The sequence below is a fragment of the Ictalurus punctatus genome, chromosome 17 (assembly GCF_001660625.3).
Source record: "Ictalurus punctatus breed USDA103 chromosome 17, Coco_2.0, whole genome shotgun sequence".
In the NCBI taxonomy this organism is placed as follows: domain Eukaryota; kingdom Metazoa; phylum Chordata; class Actinopteri; order Siluriformes; family Ictaluridae; genus Ictalurus; species Ictalurus punctatus.
Window position 1 is genome coordinate 10,114,445 of NC_030432.2, and position 19,610 is coordinate 10,134,054.

The 19,610-nt window shown below is 37.6% G+C and overlaps 2 protein-coding genes across 4 annotated transcripts; one reads left to right on the plus strand and one right to left on the minus strand.

The window, feature by feature from the left end:
* The first annotated feature begins 940 nt into the window (after positions 1–940).
* On the plus strand, positions 941–18,407 carry LOC108277487 (zinc finger protein 883). 3 transcript variants are annotated; one of them, XM_017490291.3, is made up of 5 exons: positions 941–1,235; positions 2,674–2,875; positions 3,132–3,223; positions 3,310–3,409; positions 14,859–18,407. In XM_017490291.3, exons 1-5 carry the CDS (start codon positions 1,110–1,112, stop codon positions 15,092–15,094), a joined length of 756 nt encoding a protein of 251 aa, XP_017345780.1. In that variant the 5' UTR covers positions 941–1,109; the 3' UTR covers positions 15,095–18,407. The 3 variants fall into 3 exon arrangements, with proteins under 3 accessions (XP_017345780.1, XP_017345779.1, XP_017345778.1); XM_017490290.3 differs by lacking the exon at positions 14,859–18,407 and adding an exon at positions 4,942–7,072 and having other exon boundaries at positions 960–1,099; XM_017490289.3 differs by lacking the exon at positions 14,859–18,407 and adding an exon at positions 4,942–7,072 and having other exon boundaries at positions 962–1,235.
* Positions 7,289–11,774, minus strand: si:dkey-182i3.11 (toll-like receptor 13). Its single transcript, XM_017490279.3, has 2 exons — positions 11,648–11,774; positions 7,289–11,182 (listed from the first exon to the last, which is right to left on the minus strand). Exon 2 carries the CDS (start codon positions 11,164–11,166, stop codon positions 7,645–7,647), a length of 3,522 nt encoding a protein of 1,173 aa, XP_017345768.2. The 5' UTR covers positions 11,167–11,182; positions 11,648–11,774; the 3' UTR covers positions 7,289–7,644.
* Positions 18,408–19,610: the final 1,203 nt, after the last annotated feature.

A 19,610-nucleotide genomic window follows, 5' to 3' on the forward strand; every position in this document is an offset into this window, starting at 1 on the left:
CCAGGATGGAATCTGGATCCACTGCAACCCTGACAAGGATAAAACGTTTACTATAGATGAAAAAATTAATGAATTAATTTCTTTTAAAATGTAGTAATTAAAAGTCAAAAGTAAAACTTAAGTAAAGTATGGATCATTAAGTAAATCTTAAGTAAAGTACGGATCAAAAAAAAAGTATTGTTTTCATTACTTCCATCCTGTCTATATTTTATTAGAATACCTCCTACTGGACTAATACACTACATAGTCAAATGTTTGTGGACACCTGACCATCACACTTATATTGCTTTTTGAACATCCCATTCTTAATTAATCCCTCCTATGCTGTTATAATGACCCCCCACGCTCCTGGGAAGGCTTTCCACTAGATTTTGGAGTGTTGCTGTTGGGATTTGCCCATTCAACCACAAGAGCATTCGTGAGGTCAGGCACTGATGTCAGGTGAGGAGGCCTGGGATGCAGTCAGCATTCCAGTTCATCCCAAAAGTGTTCAGTGGGGTTGAGGTCAGGGCTCTGTGCAGGCCACTTGAGTTCTTCCAAACCAACCTTGAGAATCCATGTCTTCATGGACATAGTTTTTGTGAACAGGGACATTGTCCTGCTGGAACAGGGTTGGTCCTCCTAGTTCCAGTGAAGGGAAATTGTAATGCTACAGCATACAAAGACATTCTATACTATTGTGTGCTTCCAACTCGGTGGCAGCAGTTTGAGGAAGAATCACATATGGGTGTGATGGTCAGGTGTCCTTAAACTTTTGGCCATATATATAGTGTACATGAGTTTTTCAGTTCTATTCAATTCAGTTTTTTTTTTGTATAGTGCTTTTAGCAATGGTCATTGTCCCAAAGCAGCTTTACAGAAATATATAAATTCAGGATACAGATTTTAAGTGTGTGAATTTATCCCTATTGATCAAGCCTGTGGCGACGGTGGCAACAAACGCCTGAGCTGCTGGTATTTTGAAAGTCCTGCAGCCTGTAAAAGCGGATGTGACGTTTGACATCTTTGGTCGTCCGAGATGTTTAACTCGGCACAGTTAGCCAGACTAGCCTCCGAGTCAAGAATAAATTGGTAGCAAGTTAAAACAACTGCATTTATGGTGAGGCACAATGTCGCAGTATGAACTATTTTATAGCCAAACCATGTCAATAATGACGCTGTTAACAGACAGAGCGCGTGCTGAGATCCGCAGGGTTTATCATGATAACACAGATACAGAGAAAGAGCTGAAGCTGGTAAGTTTAGACAAGAGTCATCTTTAGAAGAAGAAATGTTAACAAGCTAGTTAAAATGTTGGCCAACTAAATCAGCTAGTGCTGTTAACGGTGTGCGCTTCACCTTCTTTCTTCAAGATCCAATTTACAAATTCAGAGTCGTGATGTGTCGGCTCTTTTAGCCGACTCGCATATATGACTCGTTTGTTGTGAATCAGAATGTTTCGATGAAAATCTTTTTTCAACGTGAGTGAGTGAGTGAGAGGCAGTCGAAGATGTTGTCAGTGTGTTAAAGGGAGCGATCCGTAATCATAATAAATGGAAATGAATCTTAATCAAGCTCAGACACAGCAAGCAATGATGCAGGGGTTCTTACTGTATTTGGCAAGACACACTGTAGTTGTTAATTAGAAGTTAGAGTACGATCTCATTGTTCATCAGTTTCATCCATAGTTACTAAAATAAAAACAACCACTAGATAAAAGGAGCTGTTTGAAATCAGAAAGAGTCGACTCTTTGTAGTGAGCTGAGTCAACTAATCTGACTCACTAAGAAGATCCGGAATTGCAGTCACTGGTGAATTTATTGAACACTGATGGAAAGTACTGGAAGTATACCCACATAAAGTACACCCACAGGTGTTCCTAATAAAGTGCTCAGTGAGTGTACTTTTTTTTTTAAAGCCAATATTCACAAAACAGTTACTTTTACATTTTGCATGTAAATACTTTAACATGCTTCTTTTTGCTCAGTTATCATATAATTTGGTGAAATTTGATGATTTTCACATATGTTGGAGCTCATGTCTGTTACTATAGCTGAATATTAGCTAATCACAGTGTGTCTTGCTTTCAGAGCATGTGAATGGATGGCACTCTTACATACTATTGCCCATTACAAACACTTCACTCCCAAGGAAAAATCACCACACATGCTGGTTATCATGATATTTCTGGTTGAAATGTTTAAAATGTGAATATATATTTTAATGAAATAGAATAACCTGAGGTGTTCATGTGTTATGTGATTTATAATATCCCTGTATTTTTGCCAGCATTGTCTTTTATTTGTTATATGTATTGTCTAATTGTTTGTATAATTTTTCCTGCTCTCTGTGTGTTTTATAATATTTTACTCTGGAAGAGAAATGGCAATAAACATGGACTTGTTTACGGAAATGTCTGGAAATAACCCCCGATTTTTTATTATTATTTTATTTATTTCAGTGATTTTTATTTCTTTATTTAAAAATTTTTAAGTTAAACTTTTGTCTGTGTAAGCAACTCATTAGCTGCATGCACTATAAACCATGTAGGTGGAGTAGAAGGCTCCTTTTATTAGACTCTGATATTCTTAGCGCCATTTTCTAGAACAACTCTGATTTGAAATACAGTGATCACTCCATTACAATATGTGCCATGCTTTTGAACAGCTGTGAATAACTATTTTGTCAATACAGGCACAGCTTAATGCTATCATGGAGTTTTTGGTGAAGGAGGCAGCACGGAAAATCTGCCTTCTGTTCAAGTTATGCAGTGAACAGAAAGAGTGTAATGTAGTGGATTTGGACAGTGCGTCTGAAAGATCAGGAAATGTACAGGGTCAGCCTGAGCCGAAGGAACCAGCTACACAACCTGAAAATGCTCAAACTACGATATCCGGTAGGACTTTGCTCCATATGGTGAATGTCATGTGTGTTAATTACATCTTTAAAAAGAGACTTTTGTAACAGTTAATAAAAAATTATATGCTTCGTAATTAATTAAAGTAGCTTAGAATGTGTTTTTGTTTGTTTGCTTTTATTTTACTCATATGCATTATGTGAATGTTGTGCGTAATAGAGCAACTGTACTATATCACATTTCAGACACATATTTTGCTTATTTTGCACCAAATAATGTGTTTCTAATATTACAGGAGGAACTGTATATATCTTAGTGAGTGGGAAAGAACCACCTGCTTTACCAAGGACTTCAACTCCACTCCAAGATGTCCTCACAGAAGATGAGGTCTGTTCAAACAAGAGCTTTAAGATTTTAATTTTGTTTGATATTTTGTGAATGATATTTTCCCATAGTTTTTGTTTTTCTTTTAGTGTCCTGATACTCAGGAGCTTGAATCTACCACAGCCATGAGCTCTTTTTTGAAGCTGGAAGAAAATGGAAAAAAGATCCAAACCATCTTCATAGTGAAAGGTGAATGATTTTATTTCTTCAAGATGTGTTATTTTCTTATAGTCTGGGAACAGCAGCACTAAATCAGTCCATTTAATTTTCATGAGTATAACAATTGGGACGAGGGAGCGACAGTAAATATGAGTTCAGGGGCAGACAAATCACTAACCAGAGAAAAGCACATTATCTGGGCTATCAGTTTTTTCCTTGCCATCATCTCCCAGCGGTCTCCCATCTATCAAAGAGAAAAAACTTGTACGCATTACTTTATGTATAATAATCTGAGAATTGGTTTAGATATTTCTTGGTGGCAGGTGATGTACCTTGCTGAAGTTTGCTACTGATTCCTAAATCCCATTTTTGCACCTAATAAATATATATATATATATATATATATATATATATATATATATATATATATATATATATATATATATATATATATATATATATAAATATGTATATGTGTATAATAGTTTGATATCCATTGAGTATCTTTGTGAATTTTTTACACAAAAGATCAAAAAGTTAAACAGTAAAGACAATTTTCACAGCCTTCTTTGCTCATATTTACCAGGGGTATTGGGTTTAACCCAAAATGGCAAAATATTAAGCTTTTAATGGTCTTAACAACAAATCATTGGTCAGAAAATTTGAAAGAATTAAACAAATAGATAAAGTAACTTAGTATGGGGTAGCTTTTTGCGGACAGCTTTAAAAAAAAAAAAAAAATTATTTAGTTTTATATATTTTGACTTTATTTTCATTTTTGTATGCCCAGACATGTTAGTTTGAATTTTATGTCAAACATTTTAATCATTATCATGATTTTTCCTATATTTTTCCCCAAACAGTTCAGTGCAGCAAATGTAAAAGAGCAAATGGTGGCACAGGAGGTCTCAGGAGTGCATTTGTTTAATTCTTGGGAATTTTCTGATCAATGATTTGTTGTTAAGACATTAAACGCTTAATATTTAGCTATTTTGGGATTGGCCCAGGAGTATGTACTATCTGAAAGTGCACAGATAGCACATATTTTGTGTGATTAAAAAAAAAAATATATATATATATATATATATATATATATATATATATATATATATATATATATATATATATATATATATATATATATATATATATATATATATAATATAATTTATAGGATATTTTCTTATATATCATTGATGATCTCTACATTAAAATTTTTATGTTGCTTCTAAAATCTAACCCTAAAAGGCCATTTGACTACTGACTTCTAATTTCTCTACAATTAGAAGTAATTCAAGCAACAGATATTATCAGGGTGATTCTGCAGCAATTGAGTTTAACCATTGTAACGATTTCACTAATTTTAGCCATACTTCTATGCCCTGAGTCAGCTTGCAGCATAAATTGAGTACTTGGATAAGCAGCAGCTTGCTCGTCATTGCAAGCTGGTGTTAAAATGTGGATAATATTCTGTGCCACGCTATGTGGTAGAAGGGTGTTATAGATGCTTTCCATCAGTATGAGATGCAAACTACACACTTTGTTGTTTGATTTTGCTCCAGATGCAGACTCTTTTTCTGCTGAAGCTAAAAATGCAGTAAATACACCAGCTGTACAAACCCCCATTCCACCAGACGAGCTGAAGAAGAACATGTCCTATAAATGTGATGTGTGTGAAAGGACTTTTACAATGAAGCGTTACCTAATGCGGCACAAGCAAGTACACTCCAAAACAGCCCCTCACACCTGCAACATGTGTGGGAATAAATACAGATTTTTAAGAACACTGAACAAGCACCTCTTGTCTCATGGTAAAAAGAAGAGGGAGGCACATCCGTGCAAAACTTGCGGCAAAAGCTATGTAAACCTGGACAAGCATGAACTCGTCCACTTAAATGTAAAGCCATATCTTTGCGGCGTGTGTGGAAAAGGCTTCACTCTAGAGTCAGTTTTACTGGTACACCAGAGACTCCATAGTGGAGAGAAGCCGTTTCAGTGCGAGACGTGTGGGAAACGCTTCACACAATCCAGCACCCTTCACATTCACAAGAGGGTTCACTCAGAAGTGAAGCCCTGGAAGTGCAACCTGTGCGACAAGACTTTCAAGAGGCAGTCCAGCTTGAAAAAGCACGAAATAGTCCACACTGGAGAGAAGCCGCACACGTGCGAAACGTGTGGCCAGAAGTTTGGCCATAGGGAAAATCTGAAAAGACATGTCCTTCATCACATGGGCATAAAGCCTTATGTGTGCAAGGTCTGTGGTAAGCACTACAGTCAGATGAGCTCTCTAAAGGAACACATGCCGGTGCATGGAACAGTCAAACCCTTCATGTGCGAGACATGTGGAAAGACCTTTGTGTACAATTATGCCCTAAAAAATCACATGTGGACACACAGGGATATAAGAAAAGGACACAGGGCTGAAAAGAACCCTCAGTGCTGCGAAGTCTGTGGGAAATGCTACAGCTCCTCTTATGCTTTGAGAATGCATCAAAGGCTTCACTCGGAGGACAGTCCGTTTAACTGTAAGGTGTGTGGGAAGACTTTTAGCAGTATGTCTGGCCTGTATGCACACAAGCAGCATCATACTGGGGTGAACGTTTTCAGGTGTGAGCTATGCAAAAAGACTTTTGTTAACAAGGCGTATCTGAAAGTGCACAAATTTTTGCATACCAAAGAAAAACTCCATAAATGCTTGCTTTGTGGAAAAGGATTCAGTCTGCCCAGTGGACTTAAGCTGCATATGCTGATTCACACTGGCGAAAAACCACATAAATGTGAAATATGCGGCATGTCTTTTCGCTTATTTGGAAATTTACGGAGGCATAATCGCGTTCACACTGGAGAGAAGCCATTTAGTTGTGAAGTTTGTGGGAAAAGCTTTAGCCAGCCAAACAATGTGAAGGCTCACATGCAGATGCACACTGGTATAAAACCATACGCTTGTCAGAAATGTGGGAAGAAGTACGCTTATGTTAGGAATTACAATGTTCATAAATGTGTGCCTCTGTAAAAAAAAAAAAAAAAAAAAAAAAAGGTAACATGCCATGTTATTGGTCAGGCTGCCATAGGTACTGACATGTAGTTTATCTTAAATATAAGAATTTCAGTAGCAGAGTTGCCAACATTGTTAACAAGACGTTATTACCATGCAGAGAATTGTAACACATAATTCCTAACATAAGTATTATATAAGTCTGATATAATAATAATAATAATAATAATAATAATAGCAACAGCAACAAGAAACAAATGTGCCTTTGTACATCTTTGATGGTTTTGTGAATTGGCTTTTCTACCAGACAGATTTTATTTGCGTCAGGTCTGATCACTGCTTTAGCTGAAACTGTAGAAAATAGAAAAACTTTAAATGCTACATTTTCATGAACACTTTCGTAAAGCTAAGATATGTCCAGAACAAGGGGTGCTTATTTATATATTTATTTGAAATACTGAGAGTTATTATAAAATGTACAGCTGCTCAGCTCCATGGCTTTTTTCCACTAATGCAGATCAAGAGGAACACAACTGTGTGTGTGTGTGTGTGTGTGTGTGTGTGTGTGTGTGTGTGTGTGTGTGTGTGTCTCTTAAGTCACTGACTTTAAGTACAAGTAGCTCTTTGACCAACTCTGACATGTGTTTACTCATGAAAATAGTAATTAACTGAATCAATAAAGCATATTTAAACCATCATTTGAATATCTAGCCTGTAATATAAAGCCTGGAGTTTTACTAATGTTTTTTTTTTTTTTCATAATTATGATAAATAACATAAACAGGGTATTAATGCCTCCTGTGCCAGATTTTTAGCACAATGCAGCAGTGAGTTTAAAATGGAAAATTTCTGTGTGTACGCACGCACATGTGGTTGAGTGGGGGGTGGGGCTGGGTGCTTATGAGTGGCTGGGTGTATGCTTATGACCTGAATTTAGGGGCAAACAAAGTCAAGTCCTCTGACTTTTACACCGTAGTATTTGAAAAGACAAGCACATAAAAACTTTTTGAATTTTGGAAGCATTTTATTTGTATATCATTTAATGCACATTATATGCAAAACACAAAGCAGCTAGATTTTTTAAGGTTATACAAGATGCTGCATTGCATGTTTGAGGCTAAAACGTTATTAAAACTTTGGTAATTATAGTCATATCATAGTCAAATTTTTTAAATTCTGTTTTACAGCTTTATATTTGCACACTGAGGCTGATACATCTTTTGTACTACAGCAGATTGAAACAAAATAAATTTGTACAAAAACTGTGATCTCACAGAAAATAAGCGTACACGATGAAAACTGTCATAATGCTTATTATCTGCGTGTGCAGTTTACATGCAGAGAAATGTGCAGCACTGACACAATGTTGTAAATCTGATACAGGAAGAGAAATATTTCTTGAGCAGATGGGGTTATCCTTTACAAACTGTCTGTTCATTCTGATCCATGTACTGACATACATATTAGATGCACAAGAGCAGTCCCATTGGTTATCACCGAGATATATGGAGTTCAGCTCTGTCAGAACATCCAAGGTCTCTTTATCCAGTGACTGTAATCTGTTCGATTTGAGATGTAGTTGTCTCAAGTTCTTCAGTCCCTGAAATTGTGCAGTGGAAAGACTCTGGAGCTTGTTGTTATCCAAATCAAGCTCTTGCAAAAAGGTCAAAGGTGAGAACACTGTTGGGGGTAGGTGGGACAGGAGGTTGTTTTGCAAGAAGAGCGTCTTTAGCCTGCCCAGAGCCATGAAAACGTTATGTGGTAGTTCACGGAGTTTGTTGAAACTCAGGTGTAACTCTCGTAAACTTGTCAAGTCTTTGAAATCATCAGTGGACAGGGAACTTAAAATATTGTTGGCCAAATCAAGTGTCCTCAAGTTTTGAAGCCCTGCGAAAAACCCAGTTGGGAGTCTCTCTATCTGGTTAAAATTTAGCCCGAGCTCCCGCAGGTCATCAAGACCAGACAGCATCTCAGGAGGGAGAACAGAAATTCTGTTGTTGCTGAGTCTCAGAGAACGGAGTCTGTTAAGGCCTTTGAAAGCAAACTGTGAAACAAATTGAATATGATTGTTCATCATATATAGAACTTTCAGATGTTGTGCTTTCTTTAGAAAACGCTTGGGAATTCTCTTAATAACATTGTTGTTTAAATAGATTTGCTGAAGCTTTGTCAGTGCTCTAAATAAAGATGGGTTGAGCTCAAAGATGTGATTGTTATCTAGATGTAATTCTCGGAGTTCAGTCAATGGGTGGAATAGATCTGGTACAAAGACAGATATATTATTTCTTTCAAGCACTATTTTTCTTAATTTGGTCAGATTGTTGAACAAGCCACTGGGAAGTGATGCCAGAGCATTGTGGTACAAGTTAAGAACCTCCAGGTTGCCCAAGTCTTGGAACACATTTGAGGGGAGATCCTGCAATTGGTTGAAGCTTAAATCTAGTTCAGTAAGCTGTAAAAGACTCATCAGGGAGTCCTCGTGCAAAATACCCAGGTGATTTTTGCTTAAATCCAATTTTCTCAATTTAGATAGTCCAAAGAAAGCATTTTCAGGGACAAAGGTGATCGCATTATTATGCAAGTAGAGGCTGGTGAGATTGGTAGTATACCTGAGGGCACCACTGGGGACAGTAGTGAGGTTGTTTTTGCTGAGATCAAGATCAGTCAATCTGAGTGTGTGCTTGAAAGTTCCTTTCTCTGTACTTTTCAAGTGGTTGTTGAACAGGAAGCGCTTAATTGCGTTTGTGCAGTTCATATCTGTCCTCTCAGCATTACTGACTAAGAGCTCCCTAAGTTCAGCATCTGTTAGTGAGGCTAGATATTTCACATTATCATTGGTTGTTGGTGTAACATTGAAAAGATCCTTGTAATTTTTTGTGAGGAGGTTGTTTGTCAGTGTTGTGCATGAGGATGAGTTAAACCCAGATATATTATGACGATCCTTGTCTAAATCTCGGAGTTCAGTTGGTGGATGGAACAGATCTGGTACGATGTCAAAAAGATTGTTGCTATCAAGCCGTAGTTCAGTTAATTCAGTCAAATTGTTGAACACACCATTGGGAAGTGATGATAGGTAATTTTGGTGCAATTTCAGAATCTTCAGTTTCTCCAAGTCTTGAAGCACACTGTTAAGAGTTAGTAGTTGATTGAAGCTCAGATCTAACTCCACAAGATTGAACAGAGACTTCAGGGATTTCTCATTTAAATGTACAATGTAATTATTGCTCAAGTCTAATTTCTTCAGTGCAGATAGTCCTGAGAAAGCATTTTCAGGGACAAACGTGATCTCATTATTCTGCAAAAATAGACTTGTGAGATTAGGGGTATCCTTAAGGGCACCAGTGGGCACACAGGTAAGCCGGTTTTCACTGAGATCAAGATGAGTCAGGTCCAGTGTACCCCTGAAGGTCCCTTCCTCTAAATTTTTCAAATGGTTGTTGGACAAGCAGAGTTTGTTCAAATTGGTGTAGTTTTCAAACACATGCTTGTCTATCACCTGAATTTTGTTATTGCTCAGGTTAAGTTTGCTTAGTTCAGGACCCCCTTGTGAGGCTTGGTCTTGGACATCGTGAAGTGGCAGTGGTGGCTTGTGTAAAATCCCCTTTGAAATTTTTGTCAAATTATTGTTGCTAAGATCAAGGTCTTTAAGCTTTCTCATTGTTGCAAATGAGGATAGGTTGAGCTCTGAGATACAGTTATTGTCTAGCTGTAAAAACCTGAGTTTTGAGAGTGGCTGAAATAGAACTGGTGGGATGACCTGAATATTATTTCTGTCAAGCTGTAGTTCTTTTAACTTTTTCAAATCATTAAACAGGCCATTTGGAAGAAATGCCAAATTGTTGTGATATAGATTAAGGATTTCTAGTGTGCCTAGAGCGTGAAATACCTGTGAGGGGAGATTTTGCAACTGATTGAAACTCAAATCTAGTTCGCCAAGCTGGCAAAGACCTCTGAAAGAGGTCACAGCCAAAATACCAATGCGGTTATTGCTCAGACACAGTTTTCTTAATGCTGATAGCCCATTGAAAGCATTTTCAGGAACTGACATGATAGCATTTTTCTGCAGGTAGAGGCTCATGAGATTAGATGTGTCATTAAGGGCATCAGTGGGAACAGTGGTAAGCATGTTGTTACTGAGATCAAGGTGAACCAGGTCAAGTGCACTTCGGAAGGTCCCTTTATTCACACTTTTTAAACGGTTGTTGGACAGGAAGAGCCTGTTCAGATTGACACAGTTTTCAAACACACATGTATCTAGCACCTCAATGTTATTACTGTTCAGGTGGAGCTCCCTAAGTGCAGATGCTTCTTCAAAAGCTCCACAACAGAGGGTATCAATCTGGTTTACACTCAAAATAAGAGTTTGAAGGTTGCTCAGACCTTGGAGGAACTTCTGTGGGATAATTTTTAAATGATTTTGACTGAGGTCCATGTAAGTGAGATTCTTCAGATCTTGAAATAGTCCAGTCATAAAAGTACTAATTCCATTTCCTCTTAGAAACAGCTGAGTAAGGCTTCTCATATTTGGTAATCGGGTAGTACCAGTAAGCCATTCACCAAGGTGGTTGTTGGTAAGATCAAGGGTATGTAATTCTTCTAAACCTTCACTGGGGAGAGCCTGGATCCGGTTGTGACTAATAAAAAGATATTTGGTATCTTGCAGAGGTAGAGGCAATTCCAACAGATTCTTGTTTAAACAAGTGATAGTGGTGTGGTCTACACACTCACAAGACATTACACAAGCATCAGCCACTGCAATGATGGTCATTACCATACTGAAGTGTGTAAGCATGGTTCAAAACGTAGACCTACGGTAAAAGCACAAGAAAGAACTCTTCACTGGGGAGCTGACATGAGGATACAAATAAATGCCCGCTTTCATGAGCCAAGTCATTTGAATATGAGATATTTTGGTAATTCACTAAGAATAAACAATGCAAAAAAAGGTTTTCATTTGACTCATCCTTATATAGATAAATAGTTGAGTGTATGTATATGTGTGTGTGTGTGTGTGTATATATATATATATATATATGTATGTGTATATGTATATATGTATGTATGTATATATGTATGTGTATATGTATATATGTATGTATGTATATATGTATGTATGTATGTATATATGTATGTGTATATATATATATATATATATATATATATATATATATATATATATATATATATATATATGCAATAAACAATGCAAAAAAAAGATTTTCATTAGACTCATCCTTGTATATAGATAAATAGTTGTTTCTAAGTAAACTTACCAATGTATTGCAAGCAGAATCCAAGATAATTCAGTGTTTTAGAAGAAAGGAAATGAAACTCAGCAGAACTGTTGTGCATATGGAGTCACTTCTGCGTCTATTTGAGAAGAACAACCGCTAGTGACATCTTCTTCGACAAGAATGTACCTGATTCTTGCCACATCAAAGGAAAGAGGCATGAGGAACATCAGCATGTGAGGCAATAAAATGCATAGATATGGCGTGCAGAAATGCTTACAATGCATTAAAAGAATATTGGTTGCGTGTAATACTTGAACAGCATAGCGTGTGGGGGGGGCAAAAAGAAAGATCCGGTATATGATGGGAAATTTCTGTCTGTTCATGTGTGTATTACCGCCTCACTATTTACAATAAAATATAATGGTTAGTTGTAATGTGTTAGAATATTATAGCTAAAAACTAAATTAGTTAAGATAGTTTGCTACAAAAAAAAAGTGTTACAAAAAGTTTTTTTGTGTGTATTTAAACTTGTATACAATACAATTACAACAACTCTGTTATCAACATTAGGTACTCTAGGTAATCTCTATTTCAGGTACCATATGTTTTAATGCATTGTAGTGGTGTTGCTTTTTGCACGTGTTGTTTGTGCCAGTTTTAAGCTTGTATGTGCAATCAGGGTAGCATGGTGGTTCAGAGTTTTGCATGTTCTCCCTGTGTCTGTGTTTTCAGTAGTGTTTTACAGTTTCCTCCCACTTATAAAAAATCCTGTTGGGTGGATTGGACACATTTTTAAAAATTATTCCTAAGTGTGATTGGGTGTGTGAATATGTGTGTGCATGGTGGCCTGTGATGGACTGGAGTTCCATCGAGGATAAATTCCTCACATCCAGTTTCCAAGGATAAGCAGTTTCTGCACATGAATGAAAGTACATGCAAACAAATGGTCAAACATCAGCTTATGATTTTTTAGTAATGTATTTTTTATTACTAGCCACAAGATGGTGTGATTGGGATGTTCCGACCTTGCTACATTGCCCTAATGCTTCACTTTGCATTTTGTACTTCTGTATTTAGAGTTCTCGAGACCAGGGGTCTTCCATCTCATCTGCAAAGGGTTGGTATGACCCAGCCAAAACGAAACCATTTTTAAGATATAGTCCTTGCTGCAGAACCAAAGGTCCAGGCAGTGGAACTGGACCTGATCCAGTGGCTCCTAATCCATGAGAAGCTGAACAAATACATTTATCCATACTGAAACACACTGAATTGTCTCCACCCCCTGAACTTTTTGACGTATTTATACTTTACTTGAGTATATTTAAAATTGAATACTTGTCAAAGGTCTCTCCTCTCATCCAGCCAATAGCTGTCAGCTATACCTCAATCAAACGCGCTCAGTTTAGCATTTATTTCAATCAATGTAGACGAAAAACTTGACCTTCTCATGATACACAATGCCACAGCTGTCCATGTGTGCTTGAAGTTGGATAAGCCACCTGAGGATGAGCACCCCCTGGCCTAGCCCCTTAAAATGCAAGCAAATACTTATATAAAGTAAAGTGTCTTCTTTGCTTCCCTAAAAGGCATGATCTCAATCTAATTTGGAAAAGCATGTTAGGGTAAGTCTTTAATATGCTAACATTAGCTTGCTATATTTAACAAACCCTTTTTTCTTTGCTGATGCCAGGTTAGACTAGCATCGATTCCAGTAACTAACATAGCAGGCTACTCAGCAAATTTACAGAGATTGAATGATGTTTTCAGGCAAAACATGACATTGACTTAATTTCATCCATTATTTTTAATACTTGAGTACATTTAAAGTAGCAACTTTTTACTTTTAATTGAGTAAGGTTTTGACACTTTCATTTAAGTATAATTTCTCAGTATTTGTCCAACCCTGGACGTTTGGTTCTTCATCTCGAGGTACTTGACACCTAATATTTGTTTGACCAAGATCAGTTGGTCATCAAGTATTAGGTGTCAATCATATTCAATCAAGACCAATGAAAGCAGGTGTGTTTCCAGCTGACTGCAATCAAAGACCATTGCTGTAGACTGGACACAAAGTATGGAGATGAGAAAAATATCTCATATCTGTTTAATGTGAACTAGCCTCTTTACCTAAGCAGGTCTGTCAGACTCGGGTCTTGCAGAATCATGGTGTTGCATAGTTTAGCATTCAACCTTTTACCACAATCGATTTGGTCAACCAATTACTGTACCAACAGCTTTACTGACTGATGAGTGTTAGCAGAGAGAAAACACAAATCTTGTCCTGACACACCCTGCTTTAAAGACTGAAGGGGCTTTTTATAGGAGAGAGTTACACAGTTTTTGAAGAGGTTAATATTCATAAGTGTCAATTTCCTTAATAATAAATGAATGTTACATACAGTGGGTTTGGAAAGTATTCAGACCTTTTCACTTTTTGCACACATTACTGTATTTTGAATTGTTGTTAATTTATTACATTTACCTTTTTGTACCTTTAATGTACAGACAGTAATCCATAATGGCAAAGCAAAAACATGTTTTTAGAATTTGTTTACAAATTTATTAACAATCAAAAACTGAAATATTTTAATATTGGGCCTGGTTGTCCTGGTGACCTCACTCCACATCTCTGATCATCACTTCACATCATTATCCTTCACCATCACCCTCCCTGTTTTGCCTAACTTCAGCTGTCAATACCTCTTTCCCACTCACAGAAACCTCCACTCTATCTCCCCTTCCTCTGTAGTTTCTGGCTTTCTATTATCCCTTCCAGACCCTGACTTCTTTCCCTCTGTACTGCTGGAGTTAGCCACCGAAACTTTCCTCTCTTCACTTTCCTCATCCATGTACCTCCTCTACCCCAAACTCAGGAATCTTTCTCACCCTGTTCCTTAGCTCTCGGGATGTGTTGCGCAGCAACTGGAGAGAATTAAGAGCAGCAGAGAGAAACAGGAAATCACAACCCGATATGGATCTTGCCTCATATCGCACTCTCCTGTCCAAATTCTCATCTGATGTGACTTCTGCTATGACCACCTTTTACAAGCAAAACTGGAAGCTTCTGCACAATATCCTCTGAAGCTCCACAACATATTTTCTTCACTTCTTAACTGGCCAGCTCCCCCTTCACCATCCTCCCTGACTTCTGATGACTTAAGATTGAAAAAATCTACCTCAACTGCTACATTACATGCTCAGGATTCCCCTTCTCTTATATTTCTAACACATTTTTCTTCTCTATCAACAGAAAAGATCCTGCAAGTCATCCTGTCCTGCAATCCCACCACCTGTCCATTGGATACGATCAGTTTCACAGTGCTCCAGACCATCTCACGAGACCTCTTTTCCTTCATCGCTACTGTCATTAATGACTCCATAACATCTGGTAATGTACCAAATGCATTCAAGAAAGCAAGGGTTGTTCCCTTCCTGAAAGAACCCAGTCTGGATCCCTCAGACGTCTGCAAATATCAGCCGGTATGACTTCTCTCTGCTTTCTAAAATGCTTGAATGCGCCATCTACAATCAACTGTCTCTCTAACTCACCTAGATCAACCCCCAACATCCTAACCAGTCTGGTTTCAAAGCAGCACATTCCACAGAAACAGCCCTTGTGACCAACACTGAGAAGCTCCATGCCACTAGATCAGCCAAACTGTCATCAGTCCTCATCCCCATTGACCTGTCATAAGTATTTGACACAGTCAACCACAAAACCCTCTTTTCCATGCTCATGAATTTGTGACACAACATGGCAATGGTTTGATTCCTACCTGAAGGGACAGTCATATCAGGTGACATGAAGAGGCTCCATATCTGCACGCAACCTTTGGGTAACCATGGACAAGCAACTGTCCTTCTCCTCTCACACTATTAAACTGACACGCTCATGCTGATTTCTCCTTTACAACATCAGAAGGATTCGTCCATTTCTATCAACAGAGGCCACTCAGGTGCTTGATCGGTCCCTTGTCATTTCAAAAGTGAACTACTGCAACTCGCTCCTGACAGGTCTGCCTCTGAATTCAACCTCTGCAACTGATCAAGATTGCAGCCTTATATCTTGTTTTCAACCTTCCTATGTTCTCTCACACCACTCCATTACTATGCTCCCTCCTCTAGCTTCCATTAGCTGCCTGCATCAGATTTAAAACACTGATGCTTGTCTACAAAGCCAGAAAAGGACCAGCACCCATCTACCTTAAAGCACTTATCACACCCCGCACAGCATCATGTTCCCTCTGATTCTCTATGCACTGCTCGGTTGGACCCACTGTGTCTCAGGGTACAAGAAAGGCATGCATCAAGGCTCTTCTCTGTTCTCATTCCTAGGTGGTGGAATGAAATTCCCCTAGATGTCCGAACAGCTGAGTCACTGGGTGTCCTCAAACGATAACTAAGGACCTACCACTTCATGAAGTACTTAAATTAGTACTGTTATTTAAAAACTTCTTGTGGTGTCTTGTGTGTTTTTCATACTATACTACCTCCCCAACAGGGTTTTTAGACTGATAGTACACTTAGTCACTGAACTAATGAACTAGTATGCTGATGTATTTATTGGTGGAGACTTATGCAAGTCTCTCTGGATAAGGGCATCTGCCATAAATATACACTCACTGAGCACTTTATTAGGAATACGACTAATACCGGGTAGCGCCTCCCCTTGCTCTCAAAACAGCCTCAGTTCTTCATGGCATGGATTCTACAAGATGGAAACATTCCTTTGAGATTCTAGTCCCTGTTGACATTTCATCCTCCAAATCTCCCGTTCTACCACATCCCAAAGGTGTTGTACTGGATTCAGATCCGGTGACTCGGAAGGCCACTGAAGAACATTGAACTCATTGTCATGTTCATGAAACCAGTTTGAGACAACTTTTGCTTTGTGACATAGTACATTATCATGCTGGAAGTAGCCATTAGAAGATGGGTAAATTGTGACCATGAAGGGATGCACATGGTCACCAACAATACTCAAATAGTCTGTGGCATTCAAGCGATGACTTATTGGTATTAACAGGCCCAAACTGTGCCAAGGAATCATTCCTCACACCATTACACCACCTCCACCAGCCTGGACTGTTGACACAAGGCAGGTCTGGTCCATGGATTCATGCTGTTGGTGCCAAATTCTGACATAACCATATTTGTGCCTCAGCAGAAATCTTCAGACCAGGCTATATGTTTCCAGTCTTCAACTGTCCAGTTTTGGTGAATCTGTGCCCACTGCAGCCTCAGATTTCTGTTCTTGGCTGACAGAAGTGGAACCTGACATGGTCTTCTGCTGTTGTAGTTCATCCACCTCAAGGTTTGACATGTTGTGGATTCTGAAATACTTTTCTGCTCACTACAATTATACAGAGTGGTCATCTGAGTTACTGTACCCTTTCTGTCCACTTGAACAAGGTGTTTCTATCTGCAGAACCGCTGCTAACAGGATGTTTTTTCTGATGTTTTTCCATCTAATATGATATAGCTTGAGAAGATCTGCCAGGAAGAATGGAAGAAAATGCCCAACTCTAGGTGTGCAAAGCTTGTAAAAACTTGTCCAAGACCCTGTAATTGCTGCCAGGGTGTTTGTACAAAGTTCTGAATAAAGGGCCTAAATATTTATCTTAATTCAAACAATTCAAAGTTGTTGTTTTTTTATTTTTATTTTTTTTCTTGTCTTTGTCATTATGGGTGATTGTGTGTATCTTAATGGCCAAAAAAGTCAAATGGATCCATTTTAAAGTAAATCTATAACACCATAAAGTGTGCAAAAACTGAAGGGGTCTGAATACTTTCCAAACCCACTGTAATGCCAACATTCAATGCCAGTGTAATCCATCTCTAAGTGTAATTAATTACTAATTATTAATTCATTTCTAGTAAATACACAGTTTTTGTTTAAAAAAAAAAAAAAAAACCCACACGCACAAATAAAGTAAAGAACATAAAATGAAAAGTTATAACAATAGTAAAAACAAATTGCAGATTGCTTAAGTATCACCACAGGCTCTAGACAAAAGAAATTGTAATTCCAAAAAAAAGGAAAGAAAAGAAAAAATGCCATATTATTGAGGCCACTAAGACACTTGTGCCCCTACACCACCAAAGTGGTCATCAGGATGGGGGAGGATATGTAGCAGGAAGCAGATTTTTGGCAGTATGCACAGCATGCTGTTGAAGTGACTTCATTGTCATTTTGCACAGGCATTTTCCTGTAAGCTATATATAGATATATGGTTTTCTTCTAACTAGATAACAGCGTAAAGAGCTGTACCAACATTATATCAACGGTATAACTTGTCTGCAAAACATAGTAAATAATGTTATTTAACTTAGATCTAAAGTTATTTGTCTTGTTTTTGATTAGAAATAGCACTATTCCCCAGTTTTAGCTGAGGTTGTCTAACAAACCTCACTTGAGCTGATAACAGTGTCCTTAAGGTGGTTATGGAGATTACCCATGTGGAAATAGTAAATCAAATAATTTGAAGCAAACCGTTTATGCCACGTTAAACAACTGGACCACTGGATAAACAGATGAAGTGGAAGAGGAGGGCAAGTAAACCGGTCCAACACCGCCCTCTACCGGTAACCCAATGCACTTGCTATTTAGTTAATTAAACTACTATCTAATTAACTTCATGGTACAGACCTATATTTTCTACAACCACAGATTGCAGTAGATAAGACTGAAGAGTGATATAAGTAATTTTTGGTTCATTACATTGGATTTTGCGGTGTAGATTGTCATTGAATAATACTGAATGATCTGTGTAGAAATTAGCTAATAAGAGTAATATGATTTACAGTCATTTACATAATTTTAATTAAACTACTTACTCCCATAAAGCCCTACAGTGTACTTTTTTAAAAATGGCCAAAAATATTTCTGTCTTTTTTTCCCTCACCCTTTGCGTTTCATACTTATTAGTAACACCTTGTAGTTTCATTCAAGAGCTTTTATACTTTTAATTTGTATTAGTCTTTTTTTTTTTTGTAAAATACAAATTTGTGTAATGTGTAGTAAAGAAAATGTAAAAACACATTATGAACATATTGGCCTGCAATCCACAGACATCACCAAATGCTGACTAACTCCATAGTAGAATGTGTTGCAATTTTACTTGATACAGTTTAATCTGTATATCCAAAAGGGCAATTGCACTGGTGTTTCCCTGCTTAAAATAACTAGGTTTACTTCATTAGCTAATTCTGCAGCCCCTCCTTGGTTAAATCAGCTGAGTTTTAGTGCTGGGAAAACTGTGCAAAGCCATAAAGCTTACTATAAAATGTTTTCCTCTGATCAGCACTAACACATTATTTTTTAGCTTGCTGTCACTGTGTAACACTAACATCTGTGCATGTGACCATGAATTTTTTTTTTACAGATTCAAACAAGGCCTATTACCAACACTCCCATTGTGATGTGGAAGGTTCCACTCTGTGAAGCTGACCTTTGGGATATTTTATACCCTGCCAAAGCATTAGGACAGGTTGGGTTTTTTTTCCTTTTTGTTTTTAACCTAAGGATATCCCCAAACTTCTACCTCCTGTCTTCAGCCTGTGTGTAATCCGAAATGTCAAGATATAATCAATGAAATTGTAAAGTCTACATTATACAGTGTGAATCTTTTTTCATAGGTGATTAACAAACAGAAAAAACATAATTAATTATGTGAATTGAATGACTTTTCAATCGTTCTGATGTGCATTCATCAGTGAAATACAGAGGTAATGGTTAGACAAGAATAGTGGCCTATAGGGAGGAGCTGATTTTACTATTCAGTGTAACTAAACAAGGCCAAAGTACAATTGCTTTCATAGTGTATAAAATAACATTTTATGCCTGTTTCAATATTTATGAGTACTTCACACAACCATAAATGCAGTGCCTATACAAGTTTGGAGTTCATTAAATCCTGGGATGCATACATTTCACTGACTACATTCAGAAGGAGTCAACTCGAATGGCCTGCACATGGCTCTGATGTCAACCCCACCGAAC